Source organism: Tiliqua scincoides, chromosome 2 (assembly GCF_035046505.1).
Source record: "Tiliqua scincoides isolate rTilSci1 chromosome 2, rTilSci1.hap2, whole genome shotgun sequence".
NCBI classification, from domain to species: domain Eukaryota; kingdom Metazoa; phylum Chordata; class Lepidosauria; order Squamata; family Scincidae; genus Tiliqua; species Tiliqua scincoides.
Window position 1 is genome coordinate 272,313,351 of NC_089822.1, and position 22,501 is coordinate 272,335,851.

Below are 22,501 nucleotides of genomic sequence, written 5' to 3' on the forward strand. Positions count from 1 at the left end.
CCACCCGCCTTAAGCTGGGCAGTCCCCAGCCAGTAAGGTGTTGCCTTGCCACGGTCCGTTAACCTCATGGGGTGCGTGGGGTTTAGGGTGAAAACCGACAAGCGGATCGACAACTCTGCACCATGCAACAGAAAACAGAAAACTACTGCCCTAAAGCTGGGCACCTGGAACGTTAGGACAATGACACCTGGCTTCTCTGATGACCTGCAAGAAATAGACGACGCACGCAAAACAGCTGTCATCGACATGGAGCTGAGCAGACTGCAGATGGACATCGTCGCCCTTCAAGAGACTAGGCTGCCAGATTCCGGATCTGTCAGGGAGAGAAATTTCTCATTTTTCTGGCAGGGAAAACCACCAAACGAAACCAGGGAACATGGCGTTGGCTTTGCGGTCAGAAATACCCTGCTGAAATCCATCATCCCACCTACTGTGGGAAGTGAAAGAATTTTGTCCCTGCAGCTCCAGTCATCAGCAGGACCTGTCACTCTCATCAGTGCTTATGCACCGACTCTGTTGTCTCCAGTAGAAGCCAAAGACAAATTCTATGATGACCTGGCCACCACTGTCAAGAAAATCCCTGTAAAAGAGCCATTGTTCATCCTCGGCGATTTCAATGCTAGAGTTGGTGCTGATAACAGTTCATGGCCCACTTGCTTAGGTCAGTTTGGCACTGGGAGGATGAACGAAAATGGCCAACGCCTGCTAGAGTTTTGCTGTCATCACGGTCTCTGTGTCAGCAACACGTTCTTCAACACAAAGCCCCAACATAGAGTCTCTTGGAGACATCCAAGATCAAAGCACTGGCACCAGCTCGACCTGATCCTCACCAGACGCTCCAGCCTTCCCAGCATCAAGATCACACGCAGTTATCATGGTGCTGCCTGCGACACTGACCACTCCTTGGTGTGCAGCAGAGTGAAACTGCAAACAAAGCGACTGTATCACACGAAAAAGGAAGGAAGACCTCGCATTGATACCAGCAAGACCCGGGATCAGAGAAAAGTGGAGGAATTTGCACAAGCGCTTGAGGAATCTCTTCCAGGCCCGGCCGATGCAAACGCATCCAACAGATGGGAACATTTCAAGAATACCGTTTACAACACCGCCTTGTCCATATTTGGCAAGAAGACCAACAAGGCGCCAGAATGGTTTGAAGCCCACTCTGAGGAGTTGACACCAGTCATTGAGGAAAAGAGGAGAGCTCAAGCAGCATACAAGGCCTGTCCCAGTGAGCGCAACCTGCAGGTCCTCCGAACTGCTCGCAGCAAAGTCCAACAGACTGCCAGGAGATGTGCTAACGACTACTGGCTCCAGCTCTGTTCCGAGATACAGATAGCAGCTGACACGGGCAACATCAAGGGGATGTATGATGGTATCAAGCAGGCCCTAGGTCCAACACAGAGGAAAATTGCCCCTCTGAAGTCTGCCACAGGCGAGGTCATCCAGGATCGGGCGCAGCAGATGGAACGCTGGGTGCAGCACTACTCTGAGCTATATTCCAGAGAAAATGTAGTCACCGAAGAAGCACTGAACAACATTGAGTGCCTGCCTGTGCTGGAAGAGCTTGACAGTGAACCAACCCTAGAACAACTTCACGTGGCCCTGGACTCCCTTGCCTTTGGCAGGGCACCTGGAAAAGACAGCATCCCTGCTGAAGTCCTAAAATGCTGCAAAGAGATCATCGTCACTGAGCTGCATGAAATCCTCTGTCTCTGCTGGAGAGAAGGTGGAGTACCTCAAGACATGAGGGATGCAAACATCATCACGCTGTACAAGAACAAAGGTGACAGGGGTGACTGCAACAACTACCGCGGCATCTCTCTCCTTAGCGTTGTAGGAAAGCTGTTTGCCCGAGTTGTACTAAAGAGGCTCCAGGTACTTGCAGAGAGCGTCTATCCAGAATTGCAGTGTGGATTCCGAGCCAACAGGTCCACCACTGATATGGTATTCTCCCTTAGACAACTGCAGGAGAAATGCAGGGAACAACGACAGCCACTCTTTATAGCCTTCATAGATCTCACAAAGGCTTTCGACCTGGTCAGCAGAGACGGCCTCTTCAAGATTCTCCCCAAGATTGAATGTCCACCCAGGCTCCTCAGCATCATCAGATCTTTCCACAAGGACATGAAGGGCACTGTTGTCTTCGATGGCTCCACATCAGACCCATTTGACATCCGAAGCGGAGTGAAGCAGGGCTGTGTTCTTGCACCAACCTTGTTTGGGATTTTCTTCGCTGTCCTGCTGAAGCAGGCCTTTGGAACTGCAACAGAAGGCATCTATCTCCGGACCAGATCAGACGGAAAGCTCTTCAACCTCTCCAGACTGAGAGCAAAATCCAAAGTCCAGCTGAAATGTCTGCGTGACTTCCTCTTTGCCGACGATGCGGCTGTCACTACCCACTCTGCCGAAGATCTCCAGTAGCTCATGGATCGTTTTAGCAAGGCCTGCCAAGATTTTGGACTGACAATCAGCCTGAAGAAAACACAGGTCATGGTTCAGGATGTGGACTCACCTCCCTGCATTACAATCTCTGAGCATGAACTGGAGGTTGTCCATGACTTTGTGTACCTTGGCTCAACGATCTCCAACACTCTTTCTCTCGATACCGAGCTAAACAAGCGCATCGGTAAAGCAGCTACCACGTTTTCCAGACTCACAAAGAGAGTCTGGTCCAACAAGAAGCTGACGGAACATACCAAGATCCAGGTCTACAGAGCTTGCGTCCTGAGTACTCTTCTGTACTGCAGCGAGTCATGGACTCTTCGCTCACAACAGGAGAGGAAACTGAGCGCTTTCCACATGCGCTGCCTCCGACGCATCCTCGGCATCACCTGGCAGGACAAAGTTCCAAACAACACAGTCCTGGAACGTGCTGGAATCCCTAGCATGTATTCACTGCTGAAACAGAGACGCCTGCGTTGGCTTGGTCATGTCGTGAGAATGGATGATGGCCGGATCCCAAAGGATCTCCTCTATGGAGAACTTGTGCAAGGAAAGCGCCCTACAGGTAGACCACAGCTGCAATACAAGGACATCTGCAAGAGGGATCTGAAGGCCTTAGGGATGGACCTCAACAAGTGGGAAACCCTGGCCTCTGAGCGGCCCGCTTGGAGGCAGGCTGTGCAGCATGGCCTTTCCCAGTTTGAAGAGACACTTGGCCAACAGTCTGAGGCTAAGAGGCAAAGAAGGAAGGCCCATAGCCAGGGAGACAGACCAGGGACAGACTGCACTTGCTCCTGGTGTGGAAGGGATTGTCACTCCCGGATTGGCCTTTTCAGCCACACTAGACGCTGTGCCAGAACCACCTTTCAGAGCGCGATACCATAGTCTTTCGAGACTGAAGGTTGCCAATACAAATACCCTGAACAGATCCAGTGCCTCTTCAGGCAGCTTTGCTAAGCTCAAGTGATCCCACTGCTGACCCCTGGCAGAGTCTGGAACTGCATTCTTGCAAACATGTTTTCTCCAGCTCACACCTGCGCATGGGGGCACACAGGGAGTCCAGGTGTTGCACTGATGACTGCCCTCACTGTTATTACCCAAATCACGGTGTTCTATTCTCCAAGGTCAAGGAATTATTTTTTCTTAAAGATCACTTTTAACTTCATAAACAGAGACTGTGTCTGAAGAAATAGCTGCAGAAATAGCTTCTGGTTCACAGAGAGCTCGGAATGGGAATTCGGCCAGTCAGGGCCTCTGCTGTGAAGCTTCATATCACCCCCTTCAGATGCAAGCCACTGAAAGGACTTGCAGCCTCCGCCTGGACTGCAGCCTTCGCCTGGCAAGACGGTCTTGGCTTCCAATCCGCGGCTGGTGTTGGAGAGCAGATGCTGGGAGATGACTGCAGCAGGGGTGCCCAGACTGCTGCTGCTGCTCCTGGTCCCTGTGGCCTGGGGGGGCCTAAAGGCAAAGTGCCCCCAGTCTGTGATCAGGGAGCAGAAGGAGCTGCTCAATTATTACAGGCCAGGAGACTACCTCCTCGGTGGGGCCGTTTCCACAAACCTTGCCTTCTTTCAGCCACGGCCCTTGACTGAGCCTCCCTCAACCAGCATTTCCATGTAAGTCAAGAGGGGCTGGTGATGAGGGCTTGGTGGCTGCTACAGCCCCTTCTGATGTTGTGGCTTCCAGCCACCCCAAAGGGGGGGGCCTTTTCCTGCTGTGTCATTGTCTTGGGTAAATCAGTAATCACCAGACACACCAGTCACCTTATGGGGGAAAATCTGGGAATGCATCCACATACTAAGGCACCATTTGGCACGCAGTCTGCCACTTCACATCTGTAGTCCTCACACTTGGGGGGAGTTGTCCATCTGTTTGTCTGTCCCCCGCTCACTGGTGGTGGTTTGAAACCTAGATCTGGGCTCCTTGTAGCAGGTCCACATCTCCACCATCTGCAGCCTGAGCAGTGAGTCAGGCAGTTGCAGTTCTCTGCAGTCCTCAACCCTCCTCTGCCTTCCCCAAAGAGACTGCTTACGGAAAACACATCAACAACTGACTCCCAGTTTCTCCCCCTTCCCCCAACCTCACAAGTCATGAGCCTGGCCAGGCAGAATGATCAATGATGACTTAATTAATTCCCCTGCAGTCCGCAAAGTTTCAATTCAACCCCTGAGCAGTCACTGAGCCCTGCAGGGCTTCTCAGGTGGGTGCAAATGCTCTTGCCATTGCTGCTGCGAGGGAAAAGTGCTGCATGAATCTTCCCCCCCAAAGGTGATGGCAAAAATTCCCCCTCCCAGCCCCTAACAGAGAGAGCACCTGCTTTGCATGTCAGGTTCAATCCCTCGCAGTCCAGCCTTTGAAAGATCTCCACCTGACACCCTGAGGAGCTGCTGCCAGTCAGCGGGCAATACTGAGCTCAGGGGCCAAGGGACTGACTCAGTCCAGGCAGCCTTAGATGCTCACCTGTGCAGAGGATGGGGTTGGGGAGGGGCCCTGCACTGGCTTCCTTTTAGAGTGGAAAGGGTTGGTCACCTCACAGCATGGATGTCCAGCCTGACACGCCCAAACCCTCATATGGGAATCCCCTCATGTTTCAGAACTAGACCTGGAGTAGCCACAATTCTGACCCCCAGCAAAATGCAGACCTTTGCATCAAAAACCCAGCACAGTCCTTTTGTTTCAGGAAAGGAGCCACACGGAACTGGCTCATCCTGTCCTTCCTGTTTGCCACTGAGAAGATCAACCAGGACCCCAGGCTCTTGCCCAATGTCACTCTGGGCTACAACATCTACGACACCTATTCTGATGCCCAAGTGACTTCTGATGCCCTTGTAGACCTGCTCTCCACTGGAGAGACACGTGTCCCAAACTACAGCTGTGGAAGGCAGAGACGGCTGCTGGCAGTTCTTGAAGGGGCTGAAGCTGACCTCTCCAGCCATATTTCAGCCATGTTGACTGCCTACAAAATTCCGCAGGTGAGAGTGGGTGGAGGGCACAGGCTGTGACTCGTCCCACGTGGCTGCCTCCCATCCAAAAATGAGGTGGGGGCATGCAGTGTGTGAGAAGGCTGAACAGAGAAGCACTGCCTAGTTCCGTGGACATGTCCTTGCAGTGGGTGGGGGCTTCCTTGCATCAAAATGAAACAGGGTTTTGCTCACTGTTAACAAGCTCAGGCCGCCAAATATGTGACCTGAAGAGAAATCCAAACATCCATCTCTCCTTTCCCTTCCCAGGTCAGTTATGCTTTCACGGCTCGTGGTCTCAATGACAGAACTCGGTCCCCCTTTTTCTATCGGATGGTCCCCAAAGAGCCCCAGTACGTGGGGGTGGTCGGGCTGCTCCTGCACTTCCAGTGGTCCTGGGTCGCTTTGGTTGCTGCAGACACTGACAATGGAGAGCGCTTCATCAGGACCTTGACGCCCCTGTTAACTCAGAGCAGCATTTGTGTCGCTTACTCCCAGAGCATTTCGGGGCTAACTACAGGTAAAGTGCTGCTCCGTAAGGAATCACTCCTCAAGGAGAGACAAGTCAATGTGTTCCTTTACTATGCAGAGACCGGTTCCTTTGTACATGTCATGTTCGTGATACAACGGGAAGTTGAATTCTTAATAAAACCCAAAGTGGGGAAAATCTGGATCACAACAGCCTTTTGGGACATCAGCTTGGAGCTGAGTTTCAGTCGTTTATCTTTCCAGCACATTCAGGGTCTTTTTTCCTTCTCCATCCAGTCAATGAAAAGGATAAATTACAATGGTTTTGGAAAGCTTCTCTTCACCTGGCAGCGGTTAGTGGAGGGGGGATTTCACTGTTCGTTTCCAAAGCCTGTTCTGTCCGTGAAAGGCTGGACGAGGTGCAGAGAAAGACCGCAGCCCCTGCCTTGGGACGTGATGGAAAGAGCCCTGACCCAGGACAGCTATGCCATCCACAGCGCTGTCCAGGCCGTGGCGCAAGCCTTACACGCCGCGTCTTCGTCTCGAATCTGGCGGAGGGTGGTGGAGGACGGAGGCAGCCTGGAGGTTCCGAGGGTGCAGGCATGGCAGGTACTCCTCTCCCCACCCAGACAGTCAGGGCTACTGATGGGCTTTGGAACAAGCTCAGAAGGAAGTGAAATGGCACGTAACTTTCAGGGAAATCCAGTAGTGAATCTCCCTGCACAGGTCCTTCTCTCTGCCCCTCCAAGTGGCTCCAGGGGACACAGACTATCCAGCAGCAGCCCCCGGGCCGGGCCTAGGAGAGGGGGTAAAGGGGGTAATTTGTACCCAGGTAAAAAGGGAGCCAAAGGAGGGGGCCCAGAAATTTCCTGGAATCTGACATTTTCCAATCTCACCCAGACTCACTGCCCACATAGGATGCTGGGGGCATTACCGTGGGCACATGGCAGCAACCACAAGTCATACTCACCAGGCCCAGGAACATTCCTTAACAGTGTCACTTCTGATAAGAGGATCCACTTATCATGAAGGAGTGTAGAGGAGCTCAGGAAGGGGCCCAAAAGAATCTTTGTACCCACTGAGAAGATTCCTCTCAGTGGCCCTGCCCCAAGGTGCCACTATCACTTGGGGGACACTTTGCTTGCTCTGCCTGCCCCTTCCTGCTGCCCCCCCACCAGCCTGGACTGCCACACTGGCCACCATCAGCCCCACTGGCATCTCTCTCTCTTTCTCTCTCTCTCTCTCTCTCTCTCTCTCTCTCTCTCTCTGTCAAAGCCTGTACCTGCATGGGAGTGTGTGTGTGGGGGAGGACTAGAGATCACACTTGCAGCCAGGATGACTTTGCAATGATAGCATCAAAACCCTTCCCTTGTTCTGGGCAGACTGTGCTGCAGATCTACACATCTAGCTTAGCATAGCTCAGATGCTGTACAGGTCAGGCCGGCTTCATGCAGATTTCACACTGGAGCAAAACATTCACATGCTTCTATTAAGGAAAAATGGGGGGGGGCTGGCCGGTGCATAGCTGTGCCTTGTGGAGAGCTCATAGTTATCTGCCCCTGCTTTCCACTACCATCTGTTTACTAGGGAAACTGGTGGTTGAGTCCACGCCACCATTAAAGCCGGACAGAAAGAGAACACCTTGAAAAAGCCCTCTTCATAAGAATATAAGAAGAGCCCCTCTGGATAAGGCCAGAGGCCCATCTTGTCCAGCTTCCTGTATCTCACAGTGGCCCACCAATGCCCCAGGGAGAACACAAGACAACAGACACAACCTGCGTCCCTTTGCCCTCCCCTGCATCTGGGAATCAGAGGCAGCCTGCCTCTAAAACCAAGAGCATGCACACACCTACTATGACTTGTAACCCATAATGAGCTTCTCCTCCAGAAATTTGTCCAATCCCCTCTTAAAGGCATCCAGAAAAGATGCCATCACTACTTCCTGTGGCAAGGAGTTCCACAGACTAATTACAAACTGGGTAAAGGATTTTCTTTGTCCAAACTCTCCCAACGCTCAAGCCTGGATGCCTGCTGGTGCAGGTAAGGCTGCACAGGTGTTGGGAGGGAGGTGAGAAGAGGGTGGAACAAGTAGATGGGCAGAAAAGGAAGCACTTTCTAGACTCAATTTCCCTTCACCTGTCAAGGTGGTCATGCACCAGTGATATCGCTGACAAAGGTCTGAGTTGACCCATGGCGACAGTGGGGGCTTACCCTGAAGGAGGGGAACAAATGTTCCCTTCCGCCAAGGAGGCCTCAGCATGCACAAACTCCCTCCCCTCACGGGATTCAGCAAATGCCATGTTGGGGCTGCTCTGTTACCACAAGGGGAGTTGCGGTGATCGAGTTGCTGTGTCTCTCGAGGACTGAGTCAGGATTCAAGGCAGAGGCGTACCTGGAGGGGGCAGGTGGCGTAGATCTGCCTCTGGGCAGCAGAATAGAAAACGGGAGTTAGACAAACCAACCAATCAGCCGTTTTCATTTCGATCGTCCCTGACTCATAGGAGATTCAGTCTCTGTGAAACACCCAACACGGTTCCCTGACCTCTGATGTTTCTCTTTTGTGTCAGCTCCATCCTTTCCTGAGGAACTTCGGGGTCTACAACACTTCCCTGGACGGCGTGTATCTGGATGGGGACGGGGATCTGGCAGCCGACTTTGACATAGTGAACTGGGTGGTTTTCCCCAACAAGTCTGTTGTCAGAGTGACAATTGGGAGTCTGGCAAGACGACACAGCCCACCAGGCCTCCACGTCACCATAGACCAGGGCGCCATTGAGTGGCCTGGATGGTTCAACCAGGTGGGGAAATCCATGATTTCTAACATCTAATAAAATATTAGATGCCTCATCTCAAGATTCAAAAGCTGAGAGTCCTTTTCCTGCCCACATATTTTGCAAGACAAAACTCCTGACAGCAGGAGTAGAGCAAAGGCAGGAGCAGTGTGTGATGGGCAGGCAACAAGTGTGGGTTCTGGTGGCACCAAACAGGGCTAAACAGGGCTGGGGCAGCCACACCTAAACCCCAATGCAAAACATGGGGAGGGGTCCCTGATGTTGCAGTCAGTGACTTAAACTGGCAGCTGGAGAAGCTGATCTGCAGCAAGTGGAAGAGCCTCCTCTGTTGACAGGGCAGAAGGTCTTTAGGAAAGTCTTAGACCCATATCAGTCCTGTTGCAGTTTGGGTTGGGGAGTGGAACTGCCTGGGGGGCCTTGGAGGACAACCCACAGCAGAATCTGGGTGGGCAAGTGTGTTCTGCAGTGGAATTCGGCCCCATCAGCTATGACGTTTTCCGGGACCACCTGGCCACTTAGGGTTGGGGGCAGTGTGTGGTGCTGGTTCCAGACTTGCTGGAGAGTGGTCTGCATGTGGCAGCTCTGGGGCTCTGTCCTTTGACCTCCTGAGTCCCACAGGATGCTACCTTGTCAGGAGCCCATGCTGCTGAATGTCTTTGTGGAACTTCTGGGAGATCTGGGATTTGGAGTGCAGCATCACCATGAGGATCAGGGAGGGGTCTTTTCCCAGTTCTGCCCCCAAACTCTGCCCTCAAGAACCGTCTTGGGGTACCTGCTAACCTCAGACTCGAGGTCCTGTTGGGTCTCCCCAACTGTGTGACTCAATGCTACAGATATACTGCTCCCCCACCACACAGATTCTCCTTGATGCGCCTTGTCTTCCTGCATAGACCCTGCCTCAGTCGAGGTGCACCGACAGCTGCCGCCCGGGATACAGCAAGCTGATTCAGGAAGGAAGGCCGCTGTGCTGCTACGTGTGTGCTCGGTGCGCAGAAGGGACCGTCTCCTCCCAGGAAGGTGGGGGGCTCCAGAGTGATGGGCTGGTCGTGGGGAGTGGGGCAAAGGTTGACTCAGACCCATTCTGTGGAGGTGTCCAGACATTCCTTAAGTCAGAGCCCTTCTTGCTTTGTCTACCTTTATTAGCCATCATTTATCTCACAGAATGCTTAGCGAGAAATTACTCTGGACAGTAAACTGAGGCTGCAGGTGGAGGGGGAGAAGTGGGGGCAGGACTGGACACAGCCAGCTGAAGGCTCTCCCTGTGGTTCAAACTGCATTACTGTCTGTTCGCGAAACCTTCCTAAATAAGTGACACAGCAGTAGGAGGTTGGTTGGGTTCTCTTTGGCCAGTACATCAACCTGCCTCGGCTTGTCCGTCCATCCACAATGCTTTGTGCTCCAGACCAGGGCCAGCCCAGACCCCCAGCCTCTGAGGCAGCCTGCCGAGTGCTGCCCTCCCACCTGATGCCCCACCCTCTGTGTGGTCCTCTGCAGCCCCACTTGCCCCTGCCTTTTCCAGGCCCTGCAGCGGGAGGACAGGAGAGTGGGGAGCTTCAGAGCCTTCTCTGTTGTTCGCTCCTCCGCATTCCTCTTCCATTTCCTTCCTGCTTCTCAATCCCGGGAGTGGAAGGGGGGGAGGCAGAGGTGGTGACCCCTGCCCAGCTGTGCCTAGAGTGACTGCCTCGGTTGACATGCACAGACCAGCCCTGATCCCAGTCCTGAGGGTCGCTTTGAGGCACTGGTGACAACTGAACCTGCCTGTCTTACTCCAGTCCCGTCTCCTTCCACGGAATGTCACCCTCCCTTCTCTCCACTGCACGTTGTCGGAAGCCAAGGACTCCCCCAGCCTGGATCAGTTGAGGTCTCTTGCAGAAGTGCTCACCTGCAACAGCGTTCATGGAATGAAGTCAGACACGAGGCTCAGTCCTGGGCCCAGCAGAATGTGTGTTCCACTGGTGACTGCTGGTGCGCTGAGTAGCGCATGGCCAGAGCACCTGTGGGAAGGCTGGAGCCTTCCTGTGTGTGTCGCTGACACCTGCTGGAGCAGGTCAGCCAGTGGGAGGGGGGAGCGGGCTAAGGGCAGGGAGGAATGGGGCCGGAGGACTGCGCGAAGGGAGGGCAGAGTTATCGGACCCCCCCCCCCCCCCGCTCAAGCTAGATACATTGTGGTGTTTCCGGCATGGCTTCCAGTGCGGGGGACAGTGGATTGGGCTGACAGACTATTATGGGATGTAAGGCAGATTAAATGATGTTGGAGACACTGTTGTTGTTGTTTTTCATTTCAGATGCAGATCATTGCGACAAGTGTCCGGAAGACCAGCATCCAAACAAGGCCCAGACTCAGTGTGTCCCCAAGGTCATAACTTTCCTGTCCTACGAAGACTATCTGGGGGCCCTTCTGACATCTTCTGCCCTGGTCTTCTCCCTAACCACGGGTTTAGTGTTAGGAGCCTTCATCAAACACCGTGAGACTGCGGTAGTCAAGGCCAACAACCGGGACCTCTCCTACGTCCTCCTTGCCTCCCTCCTTCTCTCCTTTTTGTCCTCCTTTCTGTTCATCGGCCGGCCAAGGAGGGTGACCTGCCTCCTCCGCCAAACGGCCTTCAGCATCATCTTCTCACTGGCCCTCTCCTCTGTCTTGGCCAAAACCGTCACCGTGGTGGTGGCCTTCATGGCCACCAAACCAGGAAGCAGGATGCGGAGGTGGCTGGGGAAGGGCTTGGCCAACGCCATCATCCTCTCGTGCTCCGCTGTCCAGCTCGGCCTCTGCACCGCCTGGCTGGGAATCTCTCCACCCTTCCCAGACTCCGACAGGCACTCCCAGCCCGGCCAAATCGTCCTGCAGTGCAACGCGGGGTCCGTCTCCCTGTTCTACGGCGCTTTGGGCTACCTGGGTTTCCTGGCCGCCGTCTGCTTCACAGGGGCCTTCCTGGCCAGGCGGCTGCCTGGGGCCTTCAACGAGGCCAAGCTGCTCACCTTCAGCATGCTGGTCTTCTGCAGCGTCTGGGTGGCCTTTGTGCCCGCCTACCTGAGCATGAAGGGGAAGCACACGGTGGCCGTGCAGGTCTTCTCCATCCTGGCCTCCAGCGCTGGGCTGCTGGGCTGCCTCTTTTTCCCCAAATGCTACATTATTTTTCTGAGGCCAGATCTGAATAGAAAGGAACAGCTAATGATGAAAAGTGAAGATAGTGTCTGACTCACTGTTGGGCCAACCGCCAGGCCAGGCAGAGGAAAGAAAGATCCGTTGAGCTGGACTCTGCATTTTACAGGGACCAGAGTAAATTCAACATGATCGGTTTGCAGGATGGGGATACACCTTGACCCACAGCTTCTCTTGGAGGTCCAGGTGGCCTCATGGCGGCCTCAGGTGGCCTCAGTTTAGCTCACCTGTTAGCTTCAGCCTTTCATGGAGATTTCTGAGCTAACCAGAAATTTCTCCTTTCCTCCAGACTCCAGGGTGGCGGTTGAGGGCCTGGAGCGCTGTCTGGAGAAAGTGAGGATCTGGATGGGGGCTAACAAGCTGAAATTAAATCCAGATAAGACAGAGGCTCTCCTGGTTCGGAAATCCTCGATGCATGTGCTGGACTATCGGCTTGCGCTGAATGGGGTTGCACTCCCTCTGAAGGAGCAGGTCCGCAGCTTGGGGGGTCCACCTGGACTCGCAGCTGCTCCTGGATTCCCAGGTGGCGGCTGTGGCAAGGGGGGCCTTCGCTCAGCTTCAGCTGGTGCGCCAGCTGCGGCCGTACTTGGATCGTGCAGACCTGGCCACGGTGATCCATGCCTCGGTGACATCGAGATTAGATTACTGTAACGTGCTCTATGTGGGGCTGCCCTTGAAGACGGTTCGGAAACTGCAACTAGTGCAGAATGCGGCGGCCCGCGTGGTTACTGGAGGTAGACGGTTCGACTCTGTCAGTCCGCTTCTCCAGCGGCTGCACTGGCTGCCCATTCGTTTCTGGGCCCAATTCAAGGTGCTGGTATTGACCTTTAAAGCCCTATACTGCTCTGGACCAGGGTATCTTAGAGATCGCCTGCTCCCGTACAATCCGGCTCGCCCTCTCAGGTCATCAGAGAAGGCCTTTTTACAAGTGCCGCCGCCTAGGGAGGTATGTGGGGCGGCTGCAAGAAATAGGGCCTTCTCAGTAGTGGCACCAACGCTATGGAACTCCCTTCCCCTTGACTTAAGAATGGCTCCCTCTCTTGAGACCTTTCGGCGAGGCCAGAAGACCCTTCTGTTTAAACAGGCCTTCTGAGTTCTCAGCCTTTTAACATTTTTTTAACATCTTTTAATATTCTTTACAGGCTTTTATGATTCTTTTATGACTTGCTGCTGCTCTATGCTTTTTTTTACCTATTTTTTTACTCTGACTGTTGTTTTTTATGATGTGTTAATATGTTTTTATTTGTTTTTAAATTATGTTTTTATATGTTGTAAGCCACCTTGAGTCCCTTTGGGGAGAAAGGCAGGGTAAAAATAAAGTTATTATTATTATTATTCAGCCTTTCATGGAGATTTCTGAGCTAACCACAAATAATCTGCCATAAAAAGAGTTTTATTTGGTTTTTCTTATTTAAAGGGGAGGTGGATGGGTAATAACTGTGGCTCCATCTGCTGACACTATACTGCTGACACTCCATCTGCTGACACTATACTACCTGTAGCAGCTACCTAGTACGCTTTTAAAGTGATTCTAATTTACAGTTTGGAATAAAAATAGGTAACTCTGCTTTCTGCACTTCTGCCTTTGTAAAACACCAAAATCTATGAAAACATACAACCCTTTATACCCACCTCCAGCTGTGGTTATTCCCATTTGAGGGCCCAATCCTGTCCAACATTCCAGCACCAGTGCAGTCGCAATGCAGCCCCGAGGGAAGGGAACAGACGTTCCCTTATCTTGAGGAGGCCTCTGTGACTGCCTCCCCACCACTGAATGCAACACACACCCCATTGGCATGGCTGCACGCGAACTGGAATATTGGATAGGATTGGCCTCTTAGTCACCTCCCAGTGGTCTACTGTAACACAGCTACTGACTGTCAGTGGGTCTAATACTCAATGGGCAGTGGATCTCATACTTTATTTTTGGGGGTCATGGCATGAGAAAGCATGAAGACCAGACCGGCCCAGAAAGACCAGCCCTGTGCCAAGGACCCAATGCTGGCTCCTGGGATGTGGCTAAGAACATAAGAACATAAGAGCTGTGCTGGATCAGGCCAAAGGCCCATCTAGTCCAGCTTCCAGCATCTCACAGTGGCCCACCAAATGCCCCAGGGAGCACACCAGATAACAAGAGACCTGCAAGGCTTCCTGGGAATTGTAGTTAAGAGCATAAGAACAGCCCCACTGGATCAGGCCATAGGCCCATCTAGTCCAGCTTCCTGTATCTCACATTGGCCCACCAAATGCCCCAGGGAGCACACAAGACAACAGACACAACCTTTGTCCTGGTGCCCTCCCCTGCATCTGGCAATCAGAGACAGCCTGCCTCTAAAACCAAGAGCTTCCACATTCCTACTATGACTTGTAACCCTTGGCAGTGGGCATGGTTATCTCCCATCATTCCGCCCCCACTGGCTTTTTGGCTATAACTTTTGATAGAATAGAGACATTTCAATGCAGTTTGTTTCATTGCAAGTAAGACTGGGGATTAGCCTAGCAAGAAGGTGAAGAAAAGTTTTGTTTGTTTGTTTTTTAAATAAATTGGGAGATTTACCTTACAAGAAGGTGAAGAAAGACTGTGGGGGGGACTTTTTAAATGTTAGACAAATGACTTTTTCTTTTTCCTTTTTTATTTTGTGTGGGAATTTTGTGAAGTTATTGAATTGTGATTATGATGGTGTTTTGCATTGTTTTGTTTTGAAATATTTAAGATATTGAGACTGTTATTTTAAGGGATTAGATGGATCAAAGAGAAAAATAGCAAAAAGGAAAAAATGACATCAAGAAAAGAAGTTAGTAAAGTTACGTCAAAGACATCACCATCGGTTGGATCACAAATTGCTACATATGCAGCTATGGAACAAAGGAGAGAAAGTCAGACTTCACTATTTGACCTGATGAAAGATTTCAGAAATGAGCTGAAAGAACAGATAGGCAATCTCTCTGACCAAATGAAGCAGATAAATAATTCTTTGACAAATATGCAGGACCAGATTACAAAAATTAAACAGGAAGTCAAAAATTTAAAGAGAGGTACGAAGAAAATTAATAATAGTAAGGAAGAGATGGAAAAGAGAATGGATCGAATGCAAAAGCAAAATGAAGAATTAGAGATCTCTGTAATGAGACATGAGATTGAGAAAGCAGCATTCCTTATTAGAATACAAAATTTTAAAGAAAAATCCCCAGGAGATATTAGAGGTCGAATGGAAGAATGGTTGTCAATGGAGCTGGAATTGGAGGAGGATCAGGTTAAAGAGATGATGATTTTTTGCCCCAATGTGCATGACCTTACACTTACTGACATTGAAGCGCATCTGCCATTTTGTTGCCCATTCTGCCAGTCTGGAGAGATCCTTCTGGAGCTCCTCACCATCACTTCTGGTCCTCACAACTAGGAAAAGTTTGGTGTCGTCTGCAAACTTTGCAACCTCACTGCTCACCCCTGTCTCCAGGTCATTTATGAAGAGGTTGAAAAGCACCGGTCCCAGGACAGATCCTTGGGGCACACCGCTTTTCACCTCTCTATCTTCAATGTCAGTAAGCGTAAAGTCATGCACATTGGGGCAAAAAATCAAAACTTCACATATAGGATGATGGGTTCTGAGCTGTCTGTGACAGATCAGGAGAGAGATCTTGGGGTGGTGGTGGACAGGTCGATGAAAGTGTCAACCCAATGTGCGGCGGCAGTGAAGAAGGCCAATTCTATGCTTGGGAACATTAGGAAAGGTATGAGAACAAAACAGCTAATATTATAATGCCGTTGTACAAATCTATGGTAAGGCCACACCTGGAGTATTGTGTCCAGTTCTGGTCGCCGCATCTCAAAAAAGACATAGTGGAAATGGAAAAGGTGCAAAAGAGAGCGACTAAGATGATTACGGGGATGGGGCACCTTCCTTATGAGGAAACGCCTTATACGGCGTTTGGGCCTCTTCAGCCTAGAAAAGAGGCGCCTGAGGGGGGAAATGATTCAGACATACAAAATTATGCAGGGAATGGACAGAGTGGATAGGGAGATGCTCTTTACACTCTCACATAACACCAGAACCAGGGGACATCCACTAAAATTGTGTGTTGGGAGAGTTAGAACAGACAAAAGAAAATATTTCTTTACTCAGCGTGTGGTCGGTCTGTGGAACTCCTTGCCACAGGATGTGGTGATGGCGTCTAGCCTTGACACCTTTAAAAGGGGATTGGACAAGTTTCTGGAGGAAAAATCCATTACGGGTTACAAGCCATGATGTGTATGTGCCACCTCCTGATTTTAGAAATGGGCTATACCAGAATGCCAGATGCAAGGGAGGGCACCAGGATGAGGTCTCTTGCTGTCTGGTGTGCTCCTTGGGGCATTTGGTGGGCCTCTGTGAGATACAGGAAGCTGGACTACATGGGCCTATGGCCTGATTCAGTGGGGCTGTTCTTATGTTCTTATGTAAGATTCTCCCCGAGATCGGATATCCACCCAGGCTCCTCAGCATCATCTGGACTTTCCACGAGGACATGAAGGGCACTGTAGTCTTTGATGGCTCCACATCAGACCCCTTTGACATCCGAAGCGGAGTGAAGCAGGGCTGTGCTCTTGCGCCAACCTTGTTTGGGATTTTCTTCGCTGTCCTGCTGAAGCAGGCCTTTGGAACTGCAACAGAAGGCATCTATCTCCGGACCAGATCAGATGGAAAGCTCTTCAACCTCTCCAGACTGAGAGCAAAGTCCAAAGTCCAGCTGAAATGTCTGCGTGACTTCCTCTTTGCCGACGATGCAGCTGTCACTACCCATTCTGCCAAAGATCTCCAGCAGCTCATGAACTATTTTAGCAAGGCCTGCCAAGACTTTGGACTGACAATCAGCCTTAAGAAAACACGGGTCATGGTTCAGGATGTGGACTCACCTCCCTGAATTGCAATCTCTGCACATGAGCTGGAGGTTGTCCATGACTTTGTGTAACTTGGCTCAACAATCTCCGACACTCTTTCTCTCAATACTGAGCTAAACAAGCGCATCGGTAAATCAGCTACCACGTTTTCCAGCATGTCCTCTCCCAGTTTGAAGAGACACTTGGCTAACAGACTGAGGCAAAAAGGCAAAGAAGGAAGGCCCATATAGTGCAATTGTGATATGCTCTGTGACATGCCCCACAACAACTTCCAGTGCTAAGTATCAATCAAAGGAGGAGACTGCAATCCCACACACCCTTACTTGAGAGGAAGGTCAGTTGAATGCATTGAGGCTAACTCCTGAGTAAGCATGGATTGAATGGCACTGTAACCCTTGTAGGACTGCCCTGACACTGATCCTGCTGGGATGCAATATTACGTAGAGGCAGCATTTCCAGGCTTCCCCCTTCTCCAGCTTCTGACTCTCTTGCAACTCTATCTACTTATATCCCCCCCTTTTTGTTCTGTTCTATCTATCTGGGGTGGGAAAGAATGGGGGGGAAGGAAAGGAAGTTTTAAAATGTAGAAAATGTTGATGAAGGCAATAATCCTGAAAACATACAGGCTGAGGGAGTGGGGGAGGAAGGGAAGGGGAGAACCTCATGGATGAGGCAAATTTGCTGTGGGTTTCGCAAATGTCTCCCCTCCCAGACACAGCATCGGGGTTACCACCTTGCTCTTTGCTCCCACCTTCCTGCAGTTGGTGAGCGACTGGGATCTCCACCTCCCCTTCCACTTTTTCAGAGCATTATTTCAGATTTCCAGTGGCTGCCTTTTTTGGGCAACAAACTTTTTTGTCCCTCTCCGTGATCCTTGGGGAGGGGGAGGAAATCCTCACCTGCCCATCATGACTCCTTATCCTCTCTCTGGGCTTCTGAGTGCAGCCTGCAGTGGGCACATCCAGCCACCCAGAAAAGGGGTAGTTCTAACCCCCCCACCCCAAAAAAAAAACAAGGGGGAAAGGCAGAACTTAACCCTCCCTTCCAAACAGGCAACTCACTGGACCAGGCTTTGGATTTAAAGGGACAGCAGCCCTTCCACGCTTTCCGGGGAGCAAGCCCCATTGACTGTAATGTGACTTACTCCTGAGCAGACATGCAGAGGACTGGGCTCTAAGACTGCAATCCTATCCATGCTTTCCTGGGAGTAAGCCCCATTGACTGTGATGGGATTTACTTAAGAACATAAGAACATAAGAACAGCCCCACTGGATCAGGGGAATCAGCAATCAAGGTGTCCCTGAGGGAATTTAAACTGTGCAGAGTTTAAGTTTTATACCTTTCTCCCAGCTAGTAAATAGGAGCTGCAATCCAGCTGAAGCTTGGAGAAGGTTGTGCAACTAGCTGGCAACTCACTCCTCCTCCCATATAGAAAGCACAGGAAGAGTCCATCAGCAATCAAGGTGTCCCTGAGGGAATTTAAACTGTGCAGAGCTAGGGCCCGTCCTATCCAACTCTCCAGCACTGGTGCAGTCACAATGCAGCCCCCAGGTAAGGGAACAAATGTTCCCATACCTTGAGGAGGCCTCTGTGACTGCACCCCCTATGCAGGAAGCAGTGCACACCCCTTTGGCCCAGCAGCACCAGCACTGGAAAATTGGAAAGGATTGGACCCCTAGTCTCTTTGCCAGCTGGTTCTTGGCACGGCCACAGTGATGCCAAGAGGGTTTGCATCACACAGTACGGGAGGCCAAAATATCAAGATTTTAAAAATTTGGGTGCCTAGTGGTGCTACCCCCCCTGCACATCACCCAGTTCAGCCTCCACCCCCCAGTGAGGCCACTGCACAGCCATTCCCAACTCCAGATCACAAAGTCTTTTCTCAGCACCCTAAGGAGCTGCTTTCCCACAGCATAGAAACCGCCAGGCCCCAGACGGCATCGGGCAGAGGCCTACTTTCCACCCTTCCACCAGAGTGACACTTTTCTGTGTCACAAGGATTTTCTAAGGTACGGACTGCAGGGATGGGAAAACCCAGTGCGGCTTGACTCAAGTCGAGTCACCACCCTGCCCCTGTGAAAAAGTGTCATAAAGGGGCATGTTCCAAACCTCTGTTTCACCCTTTAGTACTCTAATGGACAAGTCGAGTTGCCCCTTTTAAAAAGCCCACTGCAGAAAATAATGGGGCTGCTGCCGAGGGGTGTGTGTTTGTATGTCGGAGTTCTCTTTACTTGCTCCCCTGCTGCCCCCGTCCATCTGTAACAGGGCGGGAGGGGATAGGAGGGACTGAGTGAGAGCTGGGACAGAAGCGGTGAAAAGGAGGAGGGTCACAAGCAGTAGCTGCAAGGTTTACAAGGTGACCCAATCCTTGGCAGCCCTACTCAGAATTAGTCCCACTGTAGCCAGTCATTCAATGAGGGTTCCCCCTCCCTGCTTCTCCTTCTATCCTCCCTCAGAGAATGCCAACGCAAAATGCCCCCAGGCTGTGATCAGAGAGCAGAAGGAGCTGCTCAATTATTACAGGCCAGGAGACTACCTCCGCGGTGGGGCCGTTTCCGCAACCCGTGTCTTCTTTCAGCCACGGCCCTTGACTGAGCCTCCCTCAACCAGCTTTTCATGGTAAGTCAAGAGGGGTTGGTGATGAGGGCTTGGAGGCTGCTACAGCCCCTTCTGATGTCTTGGCTTCCAGCCACCCCTAATGGGGGGGGGCCTTTTTCCTGCTGTGTCCTTCTCTTGGGTAAATCAGTAATCTTTCTGCATATGGGGGAAAATCTGCATCCACACACTAAGGCACCATTTGGCGTGCAATCTGCCACTTCACATCTGTAGTCCCCACACTTGGGGGGAGTCGATGTCGTCCCCTCTGCTCACTGGTGGTGGTTTGAAACTGCCTAGATCTGGGCTCCTTGTAGCAAGTCCACATCCCCACCACCTGCAGCCTGAGCAGTGAGTCAGGCAGTTGCAGTTCTCTGCAGTCCTCAACCCTCCTCTGCCCTCCCCTAAGAGGCTGAGGCGGGAGCAGTGTGTGATGGGCAGGCAACAAATGCGGGTTCTGGTGGCACCAAACAGGGCTAAACATGGCTGGGGCAGCCACAACTAAACCACAATGCAAAACAAGGCGTGGGGTCCCTGAGTTTGCAGTCAGTGACTTAAACTGGCAGCTGGAGAAGCTGACCTGCAACAAGTGGAAGAGCCTCCTCTGTTGACATGGCAGAAGGTCTTTAACAAAGTCTTAGACACATATCAGTCCTGTTACACTTTGGGTTGGGGAATGGAACTGCCTGGGTGGCCTTGGAGGACAACCCACAGTAGAATCTGGGTGGGCAAGTGTGTTCTGCAGTGGAATTCGGCACCATCAGCTATGATGCTGTACGGCAGGTGTGCTCAATACGTCGATCGCGATCGACGGGTCGATCGCAAGGCAAAATGAGTGGATCGCAGGCTTCTCTCCCGTCCACGCATTCCTGGGAGTGAGCCCCTGGCAGGCTTGTGAGGCCAGGGAGTGAACCTAGGGAGTGAGCCCAGGGAGCCCAGGTAGTGAGAACCTGGCAGGTTCCTCCCTGGGAGAGGAGCCGCTGGCAGGCTTCTCTCCTGTCCACGCATCCCTGGGAGTGAGCCCCGTTGACTCTACTGGGGCTGACTTACCTTTCCCCTGTTTTTGCACTGGTATGTATGGAGATCTGCCCCCCCCCCCAAAATTCCATCGGTTGGTTCTGTGTGCAAGGGGTTTTGCACTGGTCTTGCTGTGATGTCTATATAGAGATCTTCCCTCCCCCACACCTTTCCCCTGTTTTTGCACTGGTCTGTATGGAGATCTGCTCCCCCCCCCACTTGTATTGGAAGGAGGGTCCGGAGGTAGATATGGTGTCAGCAGTGGCCCCTTTAAGGGTAAGGCCTGGGCATCCAGCAGAGTGTGCTGCATAGCTGCAGCCACTTGAAGGCAATAGGGCCCTCAGGGATATAAGAGCACCTGAGGCAGGAAGGGCTCCACTTATTTACGTGAGTCAGCCTTTTCCTACATGGAGATCATTAAGTCCAAGTACTGTTCCACCATGACTGATGAACATTTAGAAGTGTGCTTGAGGCTGGCTGTCAGCAGCTACTGTCCGGACTATGCGTCCTTGGCTGATTCACTTCAGTGCAAGTCATCAGAGTTAACTCAAGTAATTACAAAAAATGTTTACAGTTAATTATGTTCTGTTGTGCAATATTGGCTCATTCGGTTATGAAAAGTACACCAACATACATTGTACACATAAATGTTATATGCTATGATGGCGTGAACATTGTAAAAAAACTCTGGTAGATCTCCAGGCCTTGCTGGGTTTCAAAGTAGCTCTCGAGCCAAAAAAGTGTGAGCACCCCTGCTGTACGGGACCACCTGGCCACTCTGGGGTTGGGGGCAGTGTGTGCTGCTGGTTCCAGACTTGCTGGAGAGTGGTCTGCATGTGGCAGCACCGGGGCTCTGTCCTTTGACCTCCTGAGTCCCACAGGATCCTACCTTGTCAGGAGCCCATGCTGCTGAATGTCTTTGAGGAACTCCTGGGAGAGCCGGGATTTGGAGTGCAGCATCACCATGAGGATCAGGGAGGGGTCTTTTCCCAGTTCTGCCCCCAAGCTCTGCCCTCAAGAACCGTCTTGGGTGCCTGCTAACCTCAGACTCGAGGTCCTGTTGGATCCCCCCAACTGTGTGACTCAATGCTACAGACAAACTGCTCCCCCACCAAACAGATTCTCCTTGATGTGCCTTGTCTTCATGCATAGACCCTGCCTCAGTCGAGGTGCACCGGCAGCTGCCTCCCAGGATACAACAAGCTAATTCAGGAAGGAAGGCCACTGTGCTGCTATGCGTGTGCTCGGTGCGCAGAAGGGACCGTCTCCTCCCAGGAAGGTGGGGGGCTCCAGAGTGATGGGCTGGTCGTGGGGAGTGGGGCAAAGGTTGACTCAGACCCATTCTGTGGAGGTGTGCAGACAGTCCTTAAGTCAGAGCCCTTCTTGCTTTGTCTACCTTTATTAGCCATCATTTATCTCACAAAATGCTTAGCGAGAAATTACTCTGGACAGTAAACTGAGGCTGCAGGTGGAGGGGGAGAAGTGGGGGCAGGACTGGACACAGCCAGCTGAAGGCTCTCCCTGTGGTTCAAACTGCATTACTGTCTGTTCGCGAAACCTTCCTAAATAAGTGACACGGCAGTAGGAGGTTGGTTGGGTTCTCTTTGGCCAGTACGTCAACCTGCCTCAGCCTGTCCGTCCATCCACAATGCTTTGTGCTCCAGACCAGGGCCAGCCCGGACCCCCAGCCTCTGAGGCAGCCTGCCGAGTGCTGCCCTCCCACCTGATGCCCCACCCTCTGTGTGGTCCTCTGCAGCCCCACTTGCCCCTGCCTTTTCCAGGCCCTGGAGTGGGAGGAGAGGAGAGTGGGGAGCTTCAGTGCCTTCTCTGTTGTTGGCTCCTCCGCAATCCTCTTCCATTTCCTCCCTGCTTCTCAATCCCGGGAGTGGAAGGAGGGGGAGGCAGAGGTGGTGACCCCTGCCCAGCTGTGCCTAGAGTGACTGCCTCGGTTGACATGCACAGACCAGCCCTGATCCCAGTCCTGAGGGTCGCTTTCAGGCACTGGTGACAATTGAACCTGCCTCTCTGCGTTTCAGTCCCGTCTCCTTCCATGGAATGTCACCCTCCCTTCACTCCACTGCACGTTGTCGGAAGCCAAGGACTCCCCCAGCCTGGTTCAGTTGAGGTCTCTTGCAGAAGTGCTCACCTGCAACAGTGTTCACGGAATGAAGTCAGACACGAGGCT

At 51.9% G+C, this 22,501-nt stretch overlaps 1 protein-coding gene across 1 annotated transcript; it reads left to right on the forward strand.

Annotated features, from left to right (window-relative positions):
- Positions 1 to 3,840: 3,840 nt before the first annotated feature.
- LOC136639224 (vomeronasal type-2 receptor 26-like) lies at positions 3,841 to 22,256 on the forward strand. The gene is made up of 8 exons (XM_066613223.1): positions 3,841 to 4,061; positions 5,126 to 5,417; positions 5,676 to 6,482; positions 8,441 to 8,671; positions 9,556 to 9,682; positions 10,951 to 11,130; positions 11,470 to 11,654; positions 22,098 to 22,256. The coding sequence occupies exons 1-8, from the start codon at positions 3,841 to 3,843 to the stop codon at positions 22,254 to 22,256; spliced, it is 2,202 nt and encodes a 733-aa protein (XP_066469320.1).
- Positions 22,257 to 22,501: the final 245 nt, after the last annotated feature.

What these genes read in the sequence shown, in the direction of transcription:
- LOC136639224 (XM_066613223.1), top strand. Translation starts at nt 3,841, where the DNA reads ATGACTGCAGCAGGGGTGCCCAGACTGCTGCTGCTGCTCCTGGTCCCT. An exon ending in CTGCCTACAAAATTCCGCAG is followed by an intron (nt 5,418 to 5,675) that starts GTGAGAGTGGGT and finishes TTCCCTTCCCAG; the next exon opens with GTCAGTTATGCTTTCACGGC. An exon ending in GACCGTCTCCTCCCAGGAAG is followed by an intron (nt 9,683 to 10,950) that starts GTGGGGGGCTCC and finishes TTTTCATTTCAG; the next exon opens with ATGCAGATCATTGCGACAAG.